Source organism: Excalfactoria chinensis, chromosome 4 (assembly GCF_039878825.1).
Source record: "Excalfactoria chinensis isolate bCotChi1 chromosome 4, bCotChi1.hap2, whole genome shotgun sequence".
NCBI classification, from domain to species: domain Eukaryota; kingdom Metazoa; phylum Chordata; class Aves; order Galliformes; family Phasianidae; genus Excalfactoria; species Excalfactoria chinensis.
In genome coordinates this window covers 49691513-49708291 of record NC_092828.1, presented here as the reverse complement: position 1 = coordinate 49708291, position 16779 = coordinate 49691513, and the positions used below count along the sequence as shown (strand labels likewise).

General features: G+C 48.6%; 1 protein-coding gene and 1 long non-coding RNA gene across 8 annotated transcripts in view; one reads left to right on the top strand and one right to left on the bottom strand.

Annotated features, from left to right (window-relative positions):
- The window catches only part of LOC140251726 (uncharacterized), a 31896-nt gene extending 21778 nt beyond the window's left edge, over nucleotides 1-10118 (top strand). For 5 of the 6 annotated variants that reach the window (XR_011903463.1, XR_011903462.1, XR_011903465.1 and 2 more), the window contains 7 exons: nucleotides 2093-2254; nucleotides 4303-4434; nucleotides 4795-4899; nucleotides 5622-5715; nucleotides 6047-6138; nucleotides 6658-6902; nucleotides 9988-10118. This is a non-coding gene — a long non-coding RNA (uncharacterized lncRNA). Of the gene's footprint in view, nucleotides 1-2092; nucleotides 2255-4302; nucleotides 4435-4794; nucleotides 4900-5621; nucleotides 5716-5738; nucleotides 5990-6046; nucleotides 6139-6657; nucleotides 6903-9987 lie in introns of those variants that run through there. The other variant, XR_011903466.1, reaches the window with a different exon arrangement.
- Nucleotides 10119-15044: 4926 nt separating this feature from the next.
- HELT (helt bHLH transcription factor) lies at nucleotides 15045-15964 on the bottom strand. Of its 2 annotated transcripts, XM_072336312.1 has the most exons (4): nucleotides 15938-15964; nucleotides 15758-15862; nucleotides 15569-15665; nucleotides 15045-15469 (listed from the first exon to the last, which is right to left on the bottom strand). In XM_072336312.1, exons 1-4 carry the CDS (start codon nucleotides 15962-15964, stop codon nucleotides 15051-15053), a joined length of 648 nt encoding a protein of 215 aa, XP_072192413.1. In that variant the 3' UTR covers nucleotides 15045-15050. The 2 variants fall into 2 exon arrangements, with proteins under 2 accessions (XP_072192413.1, XP_072192412.1); XM_072336311.1 differs by having other exon boundaries at nucleotides 15758-15964.
- Nucleotides 15965-16779: the final 815 nt, after the last annotated feature.

The window sequence follows — 16779 nt, the reverse complement described above, 5'->3', positions numbered from 1 at the left end:
TCCTCCTTCCTTTGTGGATGAGACCTTCTCTAATATGCTGTGAAGAAGCAACTTTATCTCTTTCTTCAATGCAAGATTTTTAAGTGGTTGACTGAGTCCAGCTGATGTGTGATCCCATGGGGTATTTCACACCTGATTTGCAAAGTCAGTGGTAGGTCTTCTGAAAACAAAACACATCTTTACTGAGCGAGACTATTGTATAGGAATATGAGGTCAGTGCAGGTATGGTTAATGCCCTTGCTGAGCCAAGATGGCCTAATCTACAGTGTACTTTTACAAAGCTGGCAGCTTAACCAGGGTCAGTTTTGTGTGGGAAGTTATCTGTCTTACCTGCCTTACTTGTAAAACTGAAAGAAAATAGGTATAGTACCTGTAAGTATGCATAAAACAATCACCAGTGTCAATTTGCTGCTGGATTAAGGCCTACATTCCTCAGAAGCCAAAGAAAACCTTTCCTTCAAATTAAAGAGGAACTGATCTGAGCAGGAGGTGGCATCAGATTCCTTCTGCAATCAGCAGTCTTTGTGCCAGGTTTAACTTCCATGCAGTACTTTTGTATAAAGTACATCATCTATACTGAATGTATTACTCGGTAACGACTTGTACGACCAAATAGCTTTCAGAAGTCATGGTGTTCAGCTTATGCAGACAACATCCAGGACCAGGACGAGTTTAGTGTAACAAGTTGTTCCCAAATCCAGCTCAACCCCAGATGTTAGCAGGCAATACAATATTCATTTGATGGCTGCCAAGGATTTTCAAGGCACATAACAAATTCACCTTCTGCTATATAAACTGAATGTGTGAAGAGAAAGAAGCTTTTTGTCAACACTCTCAGTTGCTTAAAACAGCTGCCAGATGTGCTGTCATGCTCGTAACTGGTCCTTTACTTGCAAGTTTTATATGATTTATTGGGGTGTTTGTTGCCATTATATCAATATCTTGGGTGTAATCCTGCCACTTTTGGCACTGATTAGTATCATTTATGAAGAAAGGCATTATGCAAAGAAGGAATGGCAAATCTGAAGGCACTGTGAGAGAAATGGTGCTTTAAAGGAAGATGCTGATGAAGTAGCATCAGGAAACGGTGATGGCACAGCCCTGGGTTTCTTTTTAACAGGAAATCCCACTTACTTAATTGGAATGTGTGAAAAGACCTGTAGTTTAAATACCTTATCATTTGGTGTTTCTTTGCATGGTTTACAAAAGAACCAAAGGGAAAGCCTGTTTCATGTAGCTCATGAAAGCAGTGCAAAACTTAGACAAAGAAAACCACATAATGCTCGCTCAAAGGAAAAGGGTTCTGCAGACCAAAAGGAGAAAAAAATCCAGAACATAGTTCCACAGGAAACCCAAGTGCTGCTCTGGGACTTCTCTTCTGGGCTGCTCCTTTGCTCTCCCTCCACCTCTGGCGGCACTTTGAAAGCTGCCATTGCCTCCATCCTGTTGCCAGGTTGTCACGAGTTCAAAAGGATGAGGATGAAGCTAAAGTGAGCTAAGAGATGGCCTGTATCCTTTTACATAGCTAGGAGGTTGGACTGTGCAGAGAGGAAAAGTGCCCAGTGATGTGGTTGTGTTTCAGGGCAATAGTATTTCCCCACTGACACTGTGGTGACTGAATTTTCGGCAGGATTTGGCAGCTTTTGGTGTTTTCATTATTTATCAACAAGCCCCATCTGAAGTTGTTTGTTTTTATTTCCTTTTTACCCTCATTTCCCCCATCTAAAACAGTAGGTTCTTAGGTTACTTAGGCTGCATGCAGGTTATTTTGTGCCCTCTGCCCTTTGAGCTCACCAGCCTGTGCTCAGCTGGTGCATCTCGACCCCTTTGGCTGAAGGATAAAAATGAAATACTTTCCTGTCTCGGAATGGCTGCAAAACTGGTCAGGGATCCCCTGCTAAAGGAAACCCGTTTGGGGTGTGGGTTTTTCATGCCAGATCCTGGTTTGCCATTATTGAAACTCCACAACGAGGCATTTACTAGCTTTGTCCCTATATTTACAATACCTTTTGACTGAGATGTCTAAGAGCTTTAAACATATGCTTTGAGCAGCGGACAGTTGGGGCTGACATTTGTTACAAATCTTTTTCAGAGGGCCGTGTGGAATCGTCCTAATCCGGGAAGAGCCACTGCCTCCCTGTGTGATCTGACAGAGTGACATATCACTTGACCTCGGTCGCGGCAGCTGTACAACGAGGTGGAAAAGGCGGCTGACGGACAACCAGGGGATGCCTTGCAGCACAGCTTCCGCGGGGTAAACACCACGGGCAAACTTACAGCTCGGCTTCTTTCTCACTCATCCGTGAGTTTTAGATCAAATTCAGGTTTTGCAAAGTTTCTCTTGGTTTTTTTTTTTATTATTATTATACAGTGGAAGCGGGCGTGACGCAGTCACCTACCGGCGGTTCCCTGCGGCAGAACAGCAGCCAGGAGGCCGGCTGTTGCAGGTGCCCGTTCCCGCTGAGTGCCTGCTCGCCGCCTCGGGACGAGGGGCCGCGCTCCCCGCCGTGGCGCCGCCGGGACTGCAGGGGGCGCGGCGGCTCCGCTGCAGCCGCACGGCCAGCCCGGTCCCCTCTCGGCGTCCTCACGTCCCCGTCCGCTGCCTTTATACCCTCTTCGCTGCCTCCGAGCAGCGTGCAAGCACGGGAGGTGATGCGCCCTCGAACGCACGAACCCATGGCAGTTCTATCAACTGGTAGTATTTAGAACCTCGCCCTTAGGCGCTGCATTAGTTTCTCAGTGATGGTTAGCCATTAAGGTATTGCAGCTGGGCAGATTTTTAATCAAATCTGTACTCTTTAGTGTTTTGTTTGTTTTCCTGGCAGATTCTAATCAATACAAACTATAGGCCAATTGCCATTTTTCTGTCTTGAATCAGGAATGGTGTGGTCTGCAGGACTAGGGAAGTCATCCTGCTCTTGTACTTAGCACTGGTGAGGCCTCACCTCGAGTACTGTATTCAGTTTTGGGCACCTCAGCACAGAAGGGACACTGAGGTGCTGGAGCAGGTCCAGGGAAGGGCAACAAAGTTTGTGTGTAAAGGGCTTGGAGAATGTGCCCCATGAGGAGAGACTGGAGGAACTGCGACTGTTTAATCTGTGGAAGAGGAGGCTGCAGGGAGACCTTATTGCTCTCTTCCAATACCTGAAAGGTACTGACAGCAAGAGCGGGGCTGGTCTCACTGGTGACAGGTGACAGGAGGAGGGAAAATGGCCTCAAGTTGCACCTGGGTAAGTTTAGGTTGGATATCAGGAAACACTTCTTTACTGGAGGGTTGTGAAGCACTGGAATAGGCTGGACGGTAGAAACTCTCCCTGCACTATTTTATCTATTAGCTCAGACACAGTTGAGAAGAATTTATATTATATGAAAGAACACACAGAAGTTGTGACCAACCACACAGTCTGAATGAGAAGGATTCATCCTTCCTTCTGCACGAGGTATTTGAGGTTGTATGATGTTTTAATGTTTGAAGAGCAACTCGTGGTCCTGAAATGTTATGTTTTTTAGGACTAAATGTGAACAAGGCTTCAGGGAATAAATATGCTGCTGGTTGAAGATGCTGTAGTTGTTCTGACCCTCCAAATTTTGAAGCTGGGGATTAAATTGGTGTTTCACTAAGTAGCACGTGCACATCTTGAGCGGTAAGGAAAATACAAAGTATATCTGAAAATGCATGATAACACAGAATCATTGCAGTTGGAAGAAACATCTGCTAAAGCAGGTTCCCTACAGTAGGCTGCAACTGTCGTCATGGAGCAGACCCAAAAGGGCAGATCTGTCCTGTGCTTAGTGCTGTGATGTTTGCCTTGCTGAGCAATCAGCCAAGCCAAACTTCCTCTTCTTAAGGGTCTTTGGGTCAGTTATTGACATTTTTATTGGTGCAAACTGTCTGGCTTTGACTGGAATTTTTTAATAACATCTTTCTTCATGATGTCTTGCTTTTGCATGTCTCTTTTTACAGTCTTCTACATTTTGCCCCTTTGCCTGATGACTATTAGAACAAGAGTCACCATCCATTTAAATGTACTTTATCTGGTGTTTTTCTTCCTAGAAGGGCATCTTTCTGCTTTATTGAAGTCTGTAGATCTGTTAGGGAAGGCCTTGAATCAAAAAGGCAAAAATCTCATTTGATACTTGAGAGAGCATGATTTTCTTTCTTAATTGATTTTATCACTTTGTCTACCTTTTAATCGTTGAGGAGATGTAAAAATCTCAGCACCCAACTGAACGTAAAAACATCACACCAGTTTTGCATTGGCTTTACTCCTATCCTCACACAGAATGCCTTTATATGGAAAGGGCCAACATCCCAGGAGTCTGCAAGATGTAGGCTGTAGATGTTGCAGCTTGAATTCATGAGAGGACTTTGCTGGAGCCTGAACCACGTCCTTCCGGCCCAAAGAAGGGCCCAACCTTTCCTCTTTCTTCAAGGTTGGTATGATATCCAGGTGTGGTCCTTTACCTTCTGTGTTTTAAAAATGCCAGGACTGCTGAGAAGCTCTAGGCAGAGTGGATCTGTACATCCAAATCTTAGTCTAATGATAGAATTAAAGAAAACAACATTAAGCCATGATACATCTTAAAAAACCCCAAAGCAATAGGTGTTTGAGTGTCTGACCTGCATGCGGGAAAGTAGAGGCAGAAGCAATGCATGAGCTCATGCTTTGTCCCTTGGCAAGGATGAGACTGTAGAACAGCCTTTTAAATTCTGAACCTAGTGTACTATGGACTGGTCCATATGGTTTCTATATTAAAAATAGGTGGGATGTTTGTTTGTTTGTTTAACAACAGAGCGCTGAAACAAACCCAGAATGTTAGAGATCAGCATGAGATCTTTCCACTCAGTCCTGTTGTTCACATGGAAAACTAGGAGGAGCCTATGAAAGAAAACCTTTGGTAATTTTATATCCTGTATTTTGCAACTATATACGACAGGACTTGGCAAGAAGGATATTTGCTCACAAGATTCCCTTCAAGGCTAACTGTTGAATTCTTGGCATTCCCAGAAGACTTATGTTGGATTGTATGAATTTAGCACTTTGCCTATGTAACTACGGAAAGTTCTGGATATGTCAAGGTCTCCCTACTCTAGTTTGTCCATATTCCATTGCTTAGATCTGCCTATCTAGTGTCTTTACAATCTGCTATATTGCAGCTTCATGAGTCAGTCTGGGCCATCAGGTGCCTGGAATAGTTAATGGATGGCTGCCATGCAGTTAGGGGGCAATTGCATATTGCATATGTGTAGAGCAAAGGGGAGTGTCTCCCAAGCATGCCTTGGCCAAGAGTGCTGATGAGTGCTTAAACTAAGACAGTTTAAGCCAGAGACAATGCAGGTGAATTGGATAGTCTTTGAAACTTGAAATCCAGTATGATATGTGACACCTCATTACTACCAGTAAGTGCTTCTCTTGTGAGCTGGGACTCTCTCTGATCTGAAACTGGACAAAATGCTGAGATTTTATGTCCACGTGGCCAAGGGAAAGGAGAGAGAAAAAAATGGGGAGGGATTAGAATGCTTGGCTTCTTTAAATTGGTGACATTATGTGAGAGGTTATGGTGATCGTCTGTAAATGCAAAAGCTTTTAAAAATTGGGGACTGTAAGATTTTATCTTAGCAGATTGGCAGACTGGATTTTTAATAGAGCAGAAGGGATCATCTGATCTATATCAAATCAGATGGAACAGTTTCATCTGACCCAACTTGAGCAGGTATGTTTGTATTCTCTTTTCAGCAAGGCACCCTAGCAGCCTGCATAGTAACACCGTAGTTTGGTAAGCTCCTGATTGCAGCGTGGCCCAACAGGCTGCAGAAGGTAAGTGATAGCTTGCGTGTGATGTGCTGGCGTTTGTATCAAGCAAATTCATCCTTGCTCATTAGCATTTGAGGGAGAAAGGAAAGCTGTAGACAGGCTTTCTGCATAACCTGTGTTTTTTGTCTGGGGCTGAGAAATTATCTCCCTGACCTTTTAGTGGAAGTGTTTTGGTTTTAGTATTATTAAAGATGTTTGCTCTTTAGAATACCTTTTATTTTTCTTGTTAGTACCCCTTGCTCCCAAGTGGCATAAAGAGCACCGTTTTTGGAGAAGAGGACCCGAGGATGGCCAAGAGAAGAGAAATGTGAGCAAAGCTGAAGTATGTAAGGTAGCACTGCACATAAACCTGCCTGTCTTGTTTGAAGATGCATAGATTTCTGTTCATCTTGGGGGGCAGTTCTATTATCCTCAGTGTAGCTCCTGATGATTGTCCTGAGGAAAGATAATTTGTCATGATCTGTCCTACTGAAATACCTGCAATCTGTTTCTGGATCTGGAGAGAAATCTTCCTTACCGGTTGCAGCCAGCCTTCAAGTATGTCTCTGCAGAAGGACGTAAAACCCAGCAGGACTCCCTTATCACATGGCATTAACTGACGTGGTGCTGTCATTTTCGATACATTTGACTTCTTGCCTCCAACCCCCATGCTGAGATCTCATGTTCCTTTTTTCCCCAGGGTCATGTCTTACACAGAGTCCCCACTGTGGCTTTGCTCTGCTGGGTCAAGGGAAACATGAGATGACAATTTTTGCCCTTTCGTATTAATGGTTAAAATTATAGAAGGGCCAAGAAGAGGTCGGTATGGATTTCATCGTCAACACTGATTTTATCATTTCAGGGGAACATGGAAAGATGGATCCGCTCCAAGGCTTTTGACTTTGCACACCTTACAGAGGGGGACAGCAGGATGACATCTCAAGGCTCTCCATCTGTCCCAGAGTGGCTGTTTTCTTCTGAAGAGCAAATGTGAGATTCAAAGAGCACCTGGCAAAAGCTTCTTCTAGTTCTACAGCAGAAGCATGGGAAACATTTCATGTACGTAGGAGATGGAGCATCCGTGCAGACAGTTGTCAGCAACTTTTTGTAAGTTTGGGGAAAAGTTATCAAGTACTGCTTCTCTTTCTGTCTCTTAAAAAAAGACAGAAAAAGCCTTCATTTTCTGCCATTTCCCAAGAGGCTTTTTATCTGTTTAAACCAACTAGGGATTTTTCACATATTGACATAAGCATTCATTTGCTAATTTGCTGGACATTAAACTGCACAGCATTCTCGAATGAGGCTGGAATACTTGGGTACTTAGTGCTGCTCAGACCCCGCATCATTCCCAGTACACATATGGTTTTCCTCCTCTATCTCCTAGATAAAAGTCACTGTTTGATCGCCTTAAGGGAAAGAATGAGTTAAATGGACCAATATTTTAGCCTTGGCTCTAAAACTGGGCCTTTTCAGAAACTCCTCAGCACCTGCAGCAGCTAGGTCATTTGCACATACATAAATAAATAAATTAACAATGAATAAATAATTTAATCCCGCCACACAATGCCACCTTGCAGATCTGATCCTTTGCTCCCAGTGAATTTGTCCATTCCTAATTCTTTTTGATAAAGTCCTCAGATACTTGCTGACTGTCAGTCTAATTTTCTTATTGTTTTCGCTTGATTAGTTCTGTATGACCTAAGGTCGCCCTTAAAATCCACATCTCTCGTGAAGACTCCGAAAGGCCTTCTTTTTTTTCAAAGGGATGGAAAGTGCCTGCCATTTCTCCGGACAAAAGCCTGGAAGGTTTTCAGTTATTAGCCTCCTGAAGCAGCCCTTTCGCTCACCCAAGCGCAAAAAAAACTCATTAGGGGGCACCTTTCTTTCTGCCTTCTTCATCTGATGCGTGTAGGGTTTACGTGTTGCAAGATTTTCAGGTCTCGGATGGATTTGGGCAGCCTCCCTTTTAACCCTGCCGGACTGCGGTTATGCCCTGGGCAGAGACTGACTGGCTGTATCTCTGTGCACTGAACCACCTGGAGACGCTTCATCCTTTCAGCAGCTGTTTTACACCCCACCGGTCTGCTGTCCTGTTGAGCACCTCTGCCTGACATACAGCACTGCCATACCTGTACCTGTCTTCTATGAAAAAGAGCAACCCAAAAGTATGCTGGCAGGTATTACAGTAATGAAAAGTTCTTGCTTACCCACGATGTTTAGTGAGGGTATAGTTGGTACAGTTGTCCCCAGAGGTATTGTAATTGTAAAGAGAAGTAGGATCAAACGGGTAGTGTTTTCTCTTTCAGAAAGGGGCTGCCTGGTTTCTGATGAGAGATCGCTACTTTGCCTGGGATCTGAGCCTGGAGAGAAGAAGTACACAGGAGCAGAAGGAAAATAAACAGGAAGAGAGCAGCACCAATAGAGCTTTTGTGGACAGATACTTTGTATCTTGCTCCTGTAACACTATTTCTCCCTGTCCTGCCCTGGGGAGCTGCTGCTCTTGGCGCTCAGGTACTGAGTGTGCAAATCCTTGCAGGTTCCATACCACCAACTGCATTACTTGTTCTGACCAGCTGTTAGCTTGAGTTTAGTGTAAAATAGTGTAGAAGATATGTGACCAGGAGAAATCGTGTCAGCATGATACCAGGCAGTCTTGTTTATAACTTTTTGCATCAGTGTCCTTTTAGGGGTATTCAAGCTTTCTGAATAAACTTGACCCATTAATTAAGAAGAAGCTTGAAGCTTTAGATGAAATTAGCTCCTAGTGTCTCATTCAGAACACTGTGTGTATTCTGCTGAAGAAATGTTGCTAAAAATAAGCTAAATCCATGGTGGGTGATGCTGTGCCCGGAACTCCACTCGATGTCCCACATGGAGAGGAGAGGATTGGCTTCTATTGGAATCAATGGCAAATTTCCCCACTATTATGTATGTGCTTTAAAATAAGGATTTTCTGATTTTGTGTGCAGGTTGCTCATACATGGAGTTCCTGAAGCTGTTTGCATCTTTTGTCCATGTGTACGAATGGGAGGGGAGTACCCTGGCTATTGTCATGAAGGCATCTGGGAGGTAAACCAGTGCCACAGGAGCTTCTGAGTTTGATATTTTGACAACCAGGCTATGGATTAAGGTACACTGGCTTTCACTGAGCATCTGATGGTTTTGTTTGAAATGGTGCTTGCTGGAGGTGAATAGTAAAAACACATTCTTTCCTCCCCTGAAATTCTTCCCACCTTCTCCACCTCTTCTATCAGTACATGCAACAAGTACAGTAGAAATGTCTGTCACAGGATAAACAGCCTCTGGGGTACCCGTAAACATTCATCAGATGTTTCAGTTCATTGGCTTCACTTGCTACACCTTCAGTTTGCATAGCAGATGCACAAGAAGAGGGACTTTTTTTTTTCCTTTTCTTTCTTTTTTTTGTTTCTTTTAATGAGAAACAAGTCTTGTGGGTGAAATAGAAAAGGATTTTGGTTGGTAAAGTTGCTAAAGACTGAACTGAACTTCTCGTGATTAAACATGGAGAAGTATAGCCCCTCTGAAATACCTGAGCAGGTAAGTAAGATTATGTGGAAGGCAGCAGTGAGGATGGGATTCAGCTGCCCTGATTTTTCCCCTGCCTATATAAGTGATTCTGACCTATTGATCCTGCATTCCCTCTTGATTCAAAGGAAGGAAAGAGATATGTTCCAAGGCAAATCAGCTTATTTTAAGGGAAAGTCTGAAATTGGTCTGGTCAGTCACCCACTGGAAAGGCCCATTCTTTCCTCTTGACTAGAAAAAGATCTTAGAGTGATTAATTCACTCTTGCACCTCTACCTTTGAGATATTTAATGCTTGATTGAAGTCAGCTGCTCATGAGTTTTGGCACCTCCTTCTATTAGCAAACCACTGAAAGGTTTTTCCTTTATGGTATGACTTTGCTTTATGACAAAATAAGTTTTCCAAGAACATGAATGAAGAAAACCCATTGGTCTCGTCCCATCCTTGTCTGTTTTTGTTTTTTCATCTGGTAAAGAATTAAACTCACCAGTGTCCTGGCTGTGTATCGATGGACCCACAGGCATGCTATATCCTTATATATAAGGCAGTTCTGAGGAGGTGCTAAAAGGGGTTTTGTGCTCTAGTAAATAATTGTTATTTTCCAAAAATAATTTATCATCTTGTTTTTTTCTTTTTCTCTTTGCAGTTACATGACTGGAAGACTCTCTGAAGAGCCTTTAAGAAGCCACGTGTTGGCAGCTGAATTTCAATCCATCCCAAATCTCCACAGCTTCCTGCTAGAAGAGGATGAAACTGACCACGTGCTCTCAAAATTCATCTCAGTCTGAAAAGGCAAGTTAACTACAAATCCATTTTGGAAAAATATTATAACAACAACAACAAAAAAAAAAAAAGCAAATGATTTTCAAAGGTGCTACAAATTAATGTGGATTGTTTCTTTGAGAAGAATAACAGCCTTTATGTTCTCCCAGTTGCCTGTCCTTCTAGCTACATCACGTATTTTTTCCTCCTATTTATGTCCCTTCTCTATTGCTTGTGGATCATATTCAATACTGTATGTTGTTTTGTGGAGAGGTGGTAGAAGTCCTTTCTGACAGCTAAAGGCAAAGCTGAAAATAAGACAGTTACTAACTATATGAAACATGTTATGTGACTAAGAAAATGAGCTCTTTGAAAAGGAGAGGCTAAGGTACTCTATGGAGCAGCAGATGGATTTGAGAACATGAAATATTTAAGCTGCCTTGCTACTGGGAGCCTCCTCACAACAGAAGAGTGTTCCTTTGGCCTACATCCTGCACATGGATGTAGGAGAGTAGGTTATTGTGCCCAGTTGTGTCATCTTTTCTTCATGGGGGAACAGTTAATGCCCTCGGCACAGCAGGCAGTAGGACCTGCTCTGCAGTTGTTCTGCACACGACTTCACTTTCACCATTGGAGTAACTCAGTATTTAGGACCAAGGTAGGTTACTTATTTTCCTTACATCTTTGCAAACATAGAGCTGTGTGGCTCAGTTAGTAACTTGAGCACCAAGAGCCATTGAAATATGGACGGCTTACCTGTTTGGTAAGGTCTTTGCTGAGGCAGCTCCATCATGCCTCCTCCTCATGTAAGCAGGTCTAGCTTCAGGGGTCTCCAGAGAGCTTTGTCTACTTGCAGCAGCTAAGGATTTGGTCCAGAATATACACAAGTAGGTAAATAGCTTATTTGTTTGTTCACTCACTTTTATATACTGACTTTCCTGCAGACAAGAATTTGTAACCAACTGTAAGCACTGGCACCTTAAGCAACATTTAATTGGTTTTTGTGCAGCTTAGCCATCTAACAGGTTTTTTGGCTTTCCACAACAAAACATATACTTTGGGTCTTGTTCTTTTTCCAAATACTTTCCCTCCTTCTCCAGATATCAAAGAGAATTTACAAAACTTTCAGTAATAAAACTCCAATAAAAGGTTGTTTGTTTTTTTTTTTCCTCTCTCTCTCTCTTTTCTTAAAGAAATGAGAAGGTAATGTATGAATAAAGTATGTGGTGTAAGAAAATTGTCATTACATCCTTCCATCAGAATAAGTTTTATAGTGGAACACACAGGTCTGTGATTTCCTTAGAACTTTCCAACGTACGTTTGTTTTGTATGTAATGTATGTTGTTTCAGGTTCTCCAAAGGCTTGTGCAAATGTGTAGCCTGTTCTTGATGAAGCTCATTGATCCCTGTTAGATTGTCTCTTTCTTGAAAGTGAAGTCGTGTGAGGTTTGTTCTGTAGTTTTTACTGTTCTTGTTCTTTCTACAGATCCCAGTTCTGAAAACCCAGCAATGGGTTTGGTAGTGAGTGAACTGTTTCCATCCTATATCCTTTGACAGCGAAGCTCTGCACCCTAACATTCACTCACAGCTATCGTGGCATCACAGTTGTAAGTCAGTAAGGTTGTACAGGTGGACATTTTAGATTGGGGGGAGAATTAACAAAAAGATGAATCCTGTATCTTAGCCATAAAATACTGACCCTTAAAGGCTGATTTCTGTGAATTCATCCTCTGAATGGCACTGATGCAGCATACGTGGGAAGTTTTGAGGCTCTGGCAAACCCACATCTAAGCCAAGAATCAGCACACTGGACTAGGAAATGCTGAGAAAAATAAAATGGAATCCAACCAAACAGTGGCAGAGATCCTATATAGGCTTGATGTGTGTATAGGGTGTCCTTTCGGTATCTAAAGGGGGCCTGTAAGAAGGAAGGGGACAAACTCTTTAGCAGGGTCCACTGTGACAGGACAAGGGGAAATGGTTTCACACTGATAAAAGGCAGGCTTAGCTTGGACATAAGGAAGAGCTGTTTTACACTAAGGGCAGTGAGACACTGGCACAGGTTGCCCAGAGAGTCAGTGGATGCCCCATCCCTGGAGACAGGCTGAAGAGGCTCTGAGCACCTGATGGAGCTGTAGGTGTCCCTGTTCAGTGCAGGGCAGCTGGACCAGATGGCCTTCAAGGATTCCTTAAACTCAAATGATTCTATGATTCTGTGGTAGTGCTATTCCTTCATGTGGTACCCCAAGCACATGCGTGTCCAGGAGAGGAGTATGCTGGTGTGAGGGCAGTAGTCCTCCCTCTTCCCTGGATGGAGAAAGGACCTCGACCCTGTCACTGTCCCCAGCTCAACTTCACGCTTGCAATTCAAATTTGGGAGTCCCCTATTTGATGTCCTGAGCCCGAACCCTAGCCACCTTATGCCTTTCAGAGGGCTAACCATGATACACTGTTTCCTTTGAATTCAACAGAAGTGGCTTCACTGGGGCAGAGTGATTATGAACATGCTTTCCCAAAGAAGAGGACCCGGGTTTTAGCCTCCAAGACTTCAAACCTGAGACTTCAGCTTCCTAGGAGGATGCCTAAGTGTAGGGTTAGCGGGGAGCTACAGGCTGCTGTGCCATTGAAGGCACTTCCTGCCATAAGCTTGGCTGGGAGGGCTTGGATTGAGCTGCACCATCCTCTAAATGCCTGCACCCTTCAAGGGCTGACAGGGTGGGTGTGTGTTGATGCTCAGAGCCAGTGGGTGACTGAGAGGCTCCAAATAAAGGACTGCGGTGTGAGTGGGTGTAACTCTTCCCACAGGCTCTGGCTTCAGCCCTCAGCCTCCACAACGTTCCCCAAACATGCAGTGACTGAGTTGTGGATCCCGTCATGCATTCCCTGTTCCCCTGCAGGATGCCCTTGGTAAGGAAGGCTTTTATTATTACATACTCATTTCCTAGAAAACTGCACTTTGAGTGATGTTCTTCTAGGACAGCCTTCCTTCTCCAGTCCCTTATGCAGCCTATTTTGCTAGTAATAAATGTGGTGATGATGGAGGAGATGGATGTAGTAGACATATTTGTGAGCTCTGCTTCTGCAGCTCCTGCTCAGCAAACACACACCTGTCAGCTGGGAGGTCTCCTTCCCACAGACCCTCTTTGCAAAGGAATTGCTGGTAGGCGTGCAGCTGCTCCAGCACTAACGAGCTCTCTCCAAATGAGGCAGCAGGGAAAGAAGCTGCTGTGGGCAGAGCAAGCTTTGCACCCAGGTGCCACAGACCCTGTGCTCTCCTGGTGTGAGCAGTGTGACCCTGGAGGAATCACAAAGCTACAGAACCTCAGTGGTTGGAAGGGACTGCAAGAGATCGTTGGGTCCAACCCCTCTGCTAAAGCAGGTTCCCTGCAGTAGGTCACACAGGTAGGTGTCCTCTGTTCTTTAGGGGGAGCAGGAGTGTGGTGGCATCCCACGGAGCAGGGGCACCAGGGATGACAGACCAACTGGGGTTGAGCTTCTGTGGGACAAGGGGCCACAGCAATACCCAAAGTCAAATGAAAGGAACCTTGTCATCAGCTGACAAGCTATCCCCAAAGTACTCCGCTTGCTTCAATTTAGGGGCTGTGGTGTGTGAAACAGGCTCTGTATCTGAGGGTGGGAAGCGCACAGTGTGTCACTGCAGCCATGGTTGTGCACGAGGGCTGTCGCAAAGCCATGGGAAGATGGGAGTGCTCCTGCTCAGCTCACAAACCTGTTCTTCACAGTGAAGTAAGCATGGCACCGGAATGCTTCCTGCTGGTTGGTGGCCTGTTCGGAATGTAAACTCTGAATGTAGAGTGGATGGAAACAAGCTGCTTATGTGTCTCAGTGACCTAACTGAGATGGTTTATTCCCACAATAGCCCGAATAAATCCTCCCGATGAATCAGTGAGTTGGAGGTGTTTTCAGTAGCACAGCATTATGGAGATAAGCGGAACTTCATCTACCGCCCAGGTGAGTGACAGCCGCATCAGTGTGAGGTGAGGAGCACCCGGGGCTGTGGTGTGGGGCCGAGGGGCGCGTGTGCGGGGCTGCGGGAGGCTTATCGCCGGCTCATTGTGCAGCCGGAGGGGTTTATCCTCCGCAGCCAAATGAAAACGGAGAGGACAAAAAAAAAAGCCATCCCGGATAGCAACATTCGAGATACAAAGACTGTCACGGGCCAGTGCGAGTTGGCAAAATTGTATGTAAATGACGGCAGTTTTGTCCGTGGTGGCCCTCTGCTAATCCCAGAGAGAAAATCTACTTAGCCGGGGAAGTTCTGTCTGATTTGGTTAACAGTGCCCGAAATGAATCTATTAATAATTTATACGTCCAGAGAAACACCGTATCTTTAATGCTACAATGTCAAAGGGGAGGGAGGGGGTCACGCACCCGCCCGACGCTCGGAGCACAACTCGCGCGGGGTCCGGTTCGCACGGCGAGGGCGCCCGGGGCTGCGGGCCGAGGCTGTTCCCGCACGGCCCTTCCCCGCTCCTCTGCGGCGGCGCTTCGGACGGGAGGCACGCGGTGCGCGCGGCCCGCTGCGGCGGCGAACCGTCCGTCCGTCCGTCTGTCCGTTTTCCTGCGCGCAGAGGCGCGGGCGGTTCATGATCTGCGGTTCATGATGTGCGGTTCATGATGTGCGGTCATCCCGCGGCGCGCCCGGCTCTCGGCCCCGCACCGGGACGCGGGGGGGACCCCGCGGGTGATCGGCTCCGCACCTCCCCGGCCCGTCCCGCTCCGGGCAGAGCGCCGTGCCCCCTCCGCCGCTTCGGGCCCCGCACCGGGCAGCGGCGCGGGCGGTGCGTGCCCAATGCGGGGCGAGGCGCCGCGCCCCGTAGCTCCGTGCCGGGGGAGGCCGAGGAAACTCCCCCCCCCGAAACACGCGGGGCCGGGCCGTCGCTTTTCTTCCGGCGCCGTCCAGGCAGAGTCCGCGGCGCCGCGGCCCTATAGCACGGCGGGGGGGTGCTGGCCGGGCGGCAGCCCGAAGGCGCCGGGGGGCGGCGGGCCCAGCAAGCCGAGGTAGCGGCGCTCCAGGCCCTGCGCGGACGGGAGGAAGGCGGCGCGCTGCTGCCCGGGGCCGCCCAGGGCCGCGGGGGCGGGCAGGGGGCCGTAGGGCCACGGGAAGGGCTCGGCGGGGCACGGCGGGCGCTCGGGGGGCGGCGGGAAGGCGGCGTCGGGCTCCGGCGGCGCGGCGAGGAGCGGCTCGGCGGCGAAGCGCGCCTTGGACTGCAGGAAGGCGAGGATGCGGGCGTACTTGGTGTCCTTGGTCTCCATCCGCTCCACCGTGGTCAGGTAGTGCACCAGGTTCTTCATGCACTCGTGGTAGCCGTAGTGGAAGTAGTTGGCGAACTCGGAGAGCAGTTCTGCGGGACGGGGCGCGGCGGGGCGCGGCTCCGCTCAGCGGGCTGCGGGGAACGGGAACGGGTCGCCCCGCCGCGCCCCCCCCCCGCGCCCGCACCTACCCTTCTCCCTGCCGCGGGGGAAGTCGGCCGAGTGCAGCGCCCGCAGGTACTGCACCGTCATCTCCAGGATCTCCGCCTTCTCCAGCTTGCCCGAGCCCTGCAACGCGCCGCGCCGTCAGCCCGGCCCCGCGCCGCGCCCCGTCCGCCCCGTCTCCTCCCGCCGCGCCCCGCCCCGCCGCCCGCGCCCACCTGCTTGGCCAGCGCCAGCGGCACGGTGCGGCCCAGCTCCGCCAGGCACCGGTTGATGCGGTCCCGCCGCCGCTTCTCGATCACTTTGTGGGACACGGGCGTTCTCTGCAAGACATGCGGCGCGTCACGGGCCGCGGCGGGGACCCTCGGGGCGCGCGGTGCGGGCGGCCCGGCGCTCACCCTGCGCTCCTTGAGGCCCGAGGCCATGGCGGCAATGCGGAGCCGCGCCGCGGGGCCGCTTATAAAGCCGCCCAGCCTGGGGGGGACGGGGCCCCCACGGGCCCCTGAGCCCAGAGGATTAGGGCGAGCCGCGCCGCGCCGGGGAATGTATGCATTAAAGATCAGGGGCGAGCGGGAACGAAGGGGCGAGGGAAAGAAGGGCCGGGGGGGCCGCCCGCTCCCCCCGCGTCCCCCCCACCCCACCCCCCACCCGCCCCGGGCCGCACGTGACGCCCACGAGCGGGGCAGGGCCGGGCCGGGTCGGGCGCGGCGTGCGGGGCGCGGCACCACCTCCCCGCCGCACCGCCCCGCCGTGCCGCGCTGACCGCCTCGTGAAGCCTGTCCAGAGTCATTACAGTAATTAAGTAAGCCCTTAATAGGCTGTTCCGCCCGACGGCGGGGAGAGCCCCCGGAGCAGGAGTGGCCCCGTTTGTTCGCCGGCTTTTCTCACGCGCCGCGGTGACACGGGCGGCTTTATGAGCGCTGGCAGCGCGGCTTTGTGCCGGCGCTCCGTGCGGCGGGGGCACCCGGCAGGTGTGGGCCCTCGGCTGGCACACGCCCCCCCGCCCCGCTCTCCCCCCCCACCCCCCCCCCCCGGGACCGCGGGCGGCTGCGGGCGGCCTTTGGCACACGACGCCGCTTTTTGTGTCGGCGCGGTCGCGGGCCGGGCCCCCCCGCCCCGCGCTGGAGAGGCCCAATTTGTAGCCTATTATCCTATAGGAAAATGTGCCATTGAGGAGCGTGAATGGTCGCATCGGGCCGAAATTTTAATAATGCGGAGCGAAGAAAAGAGGTGCAAATAA

Coding starts and splice junctions, on each gene's coding strand:
- HELT (XM_072336311.1), bottom strand. CDS start 15,964: ATGGCCTCGGGCCTCAAGGAGCGCAGGGTGAGCGCCGGGCCGCCCGCA. Junction 15,666..15,757: donor CGCTGGCGCTGGCCAAGCAG/GTGGGCGCGGGC, acceptor GGCGCGTTGCAG/GGCTCGGGCAAGCTGGAGAA. Junction 15,470..15,568: donor CCCCCGCGGCAGGGAGAAGG/GTAGGTGCGGGC, acceptor CCCGTCCCGCAG/AACTGCTCTCCGAGTTCGCC.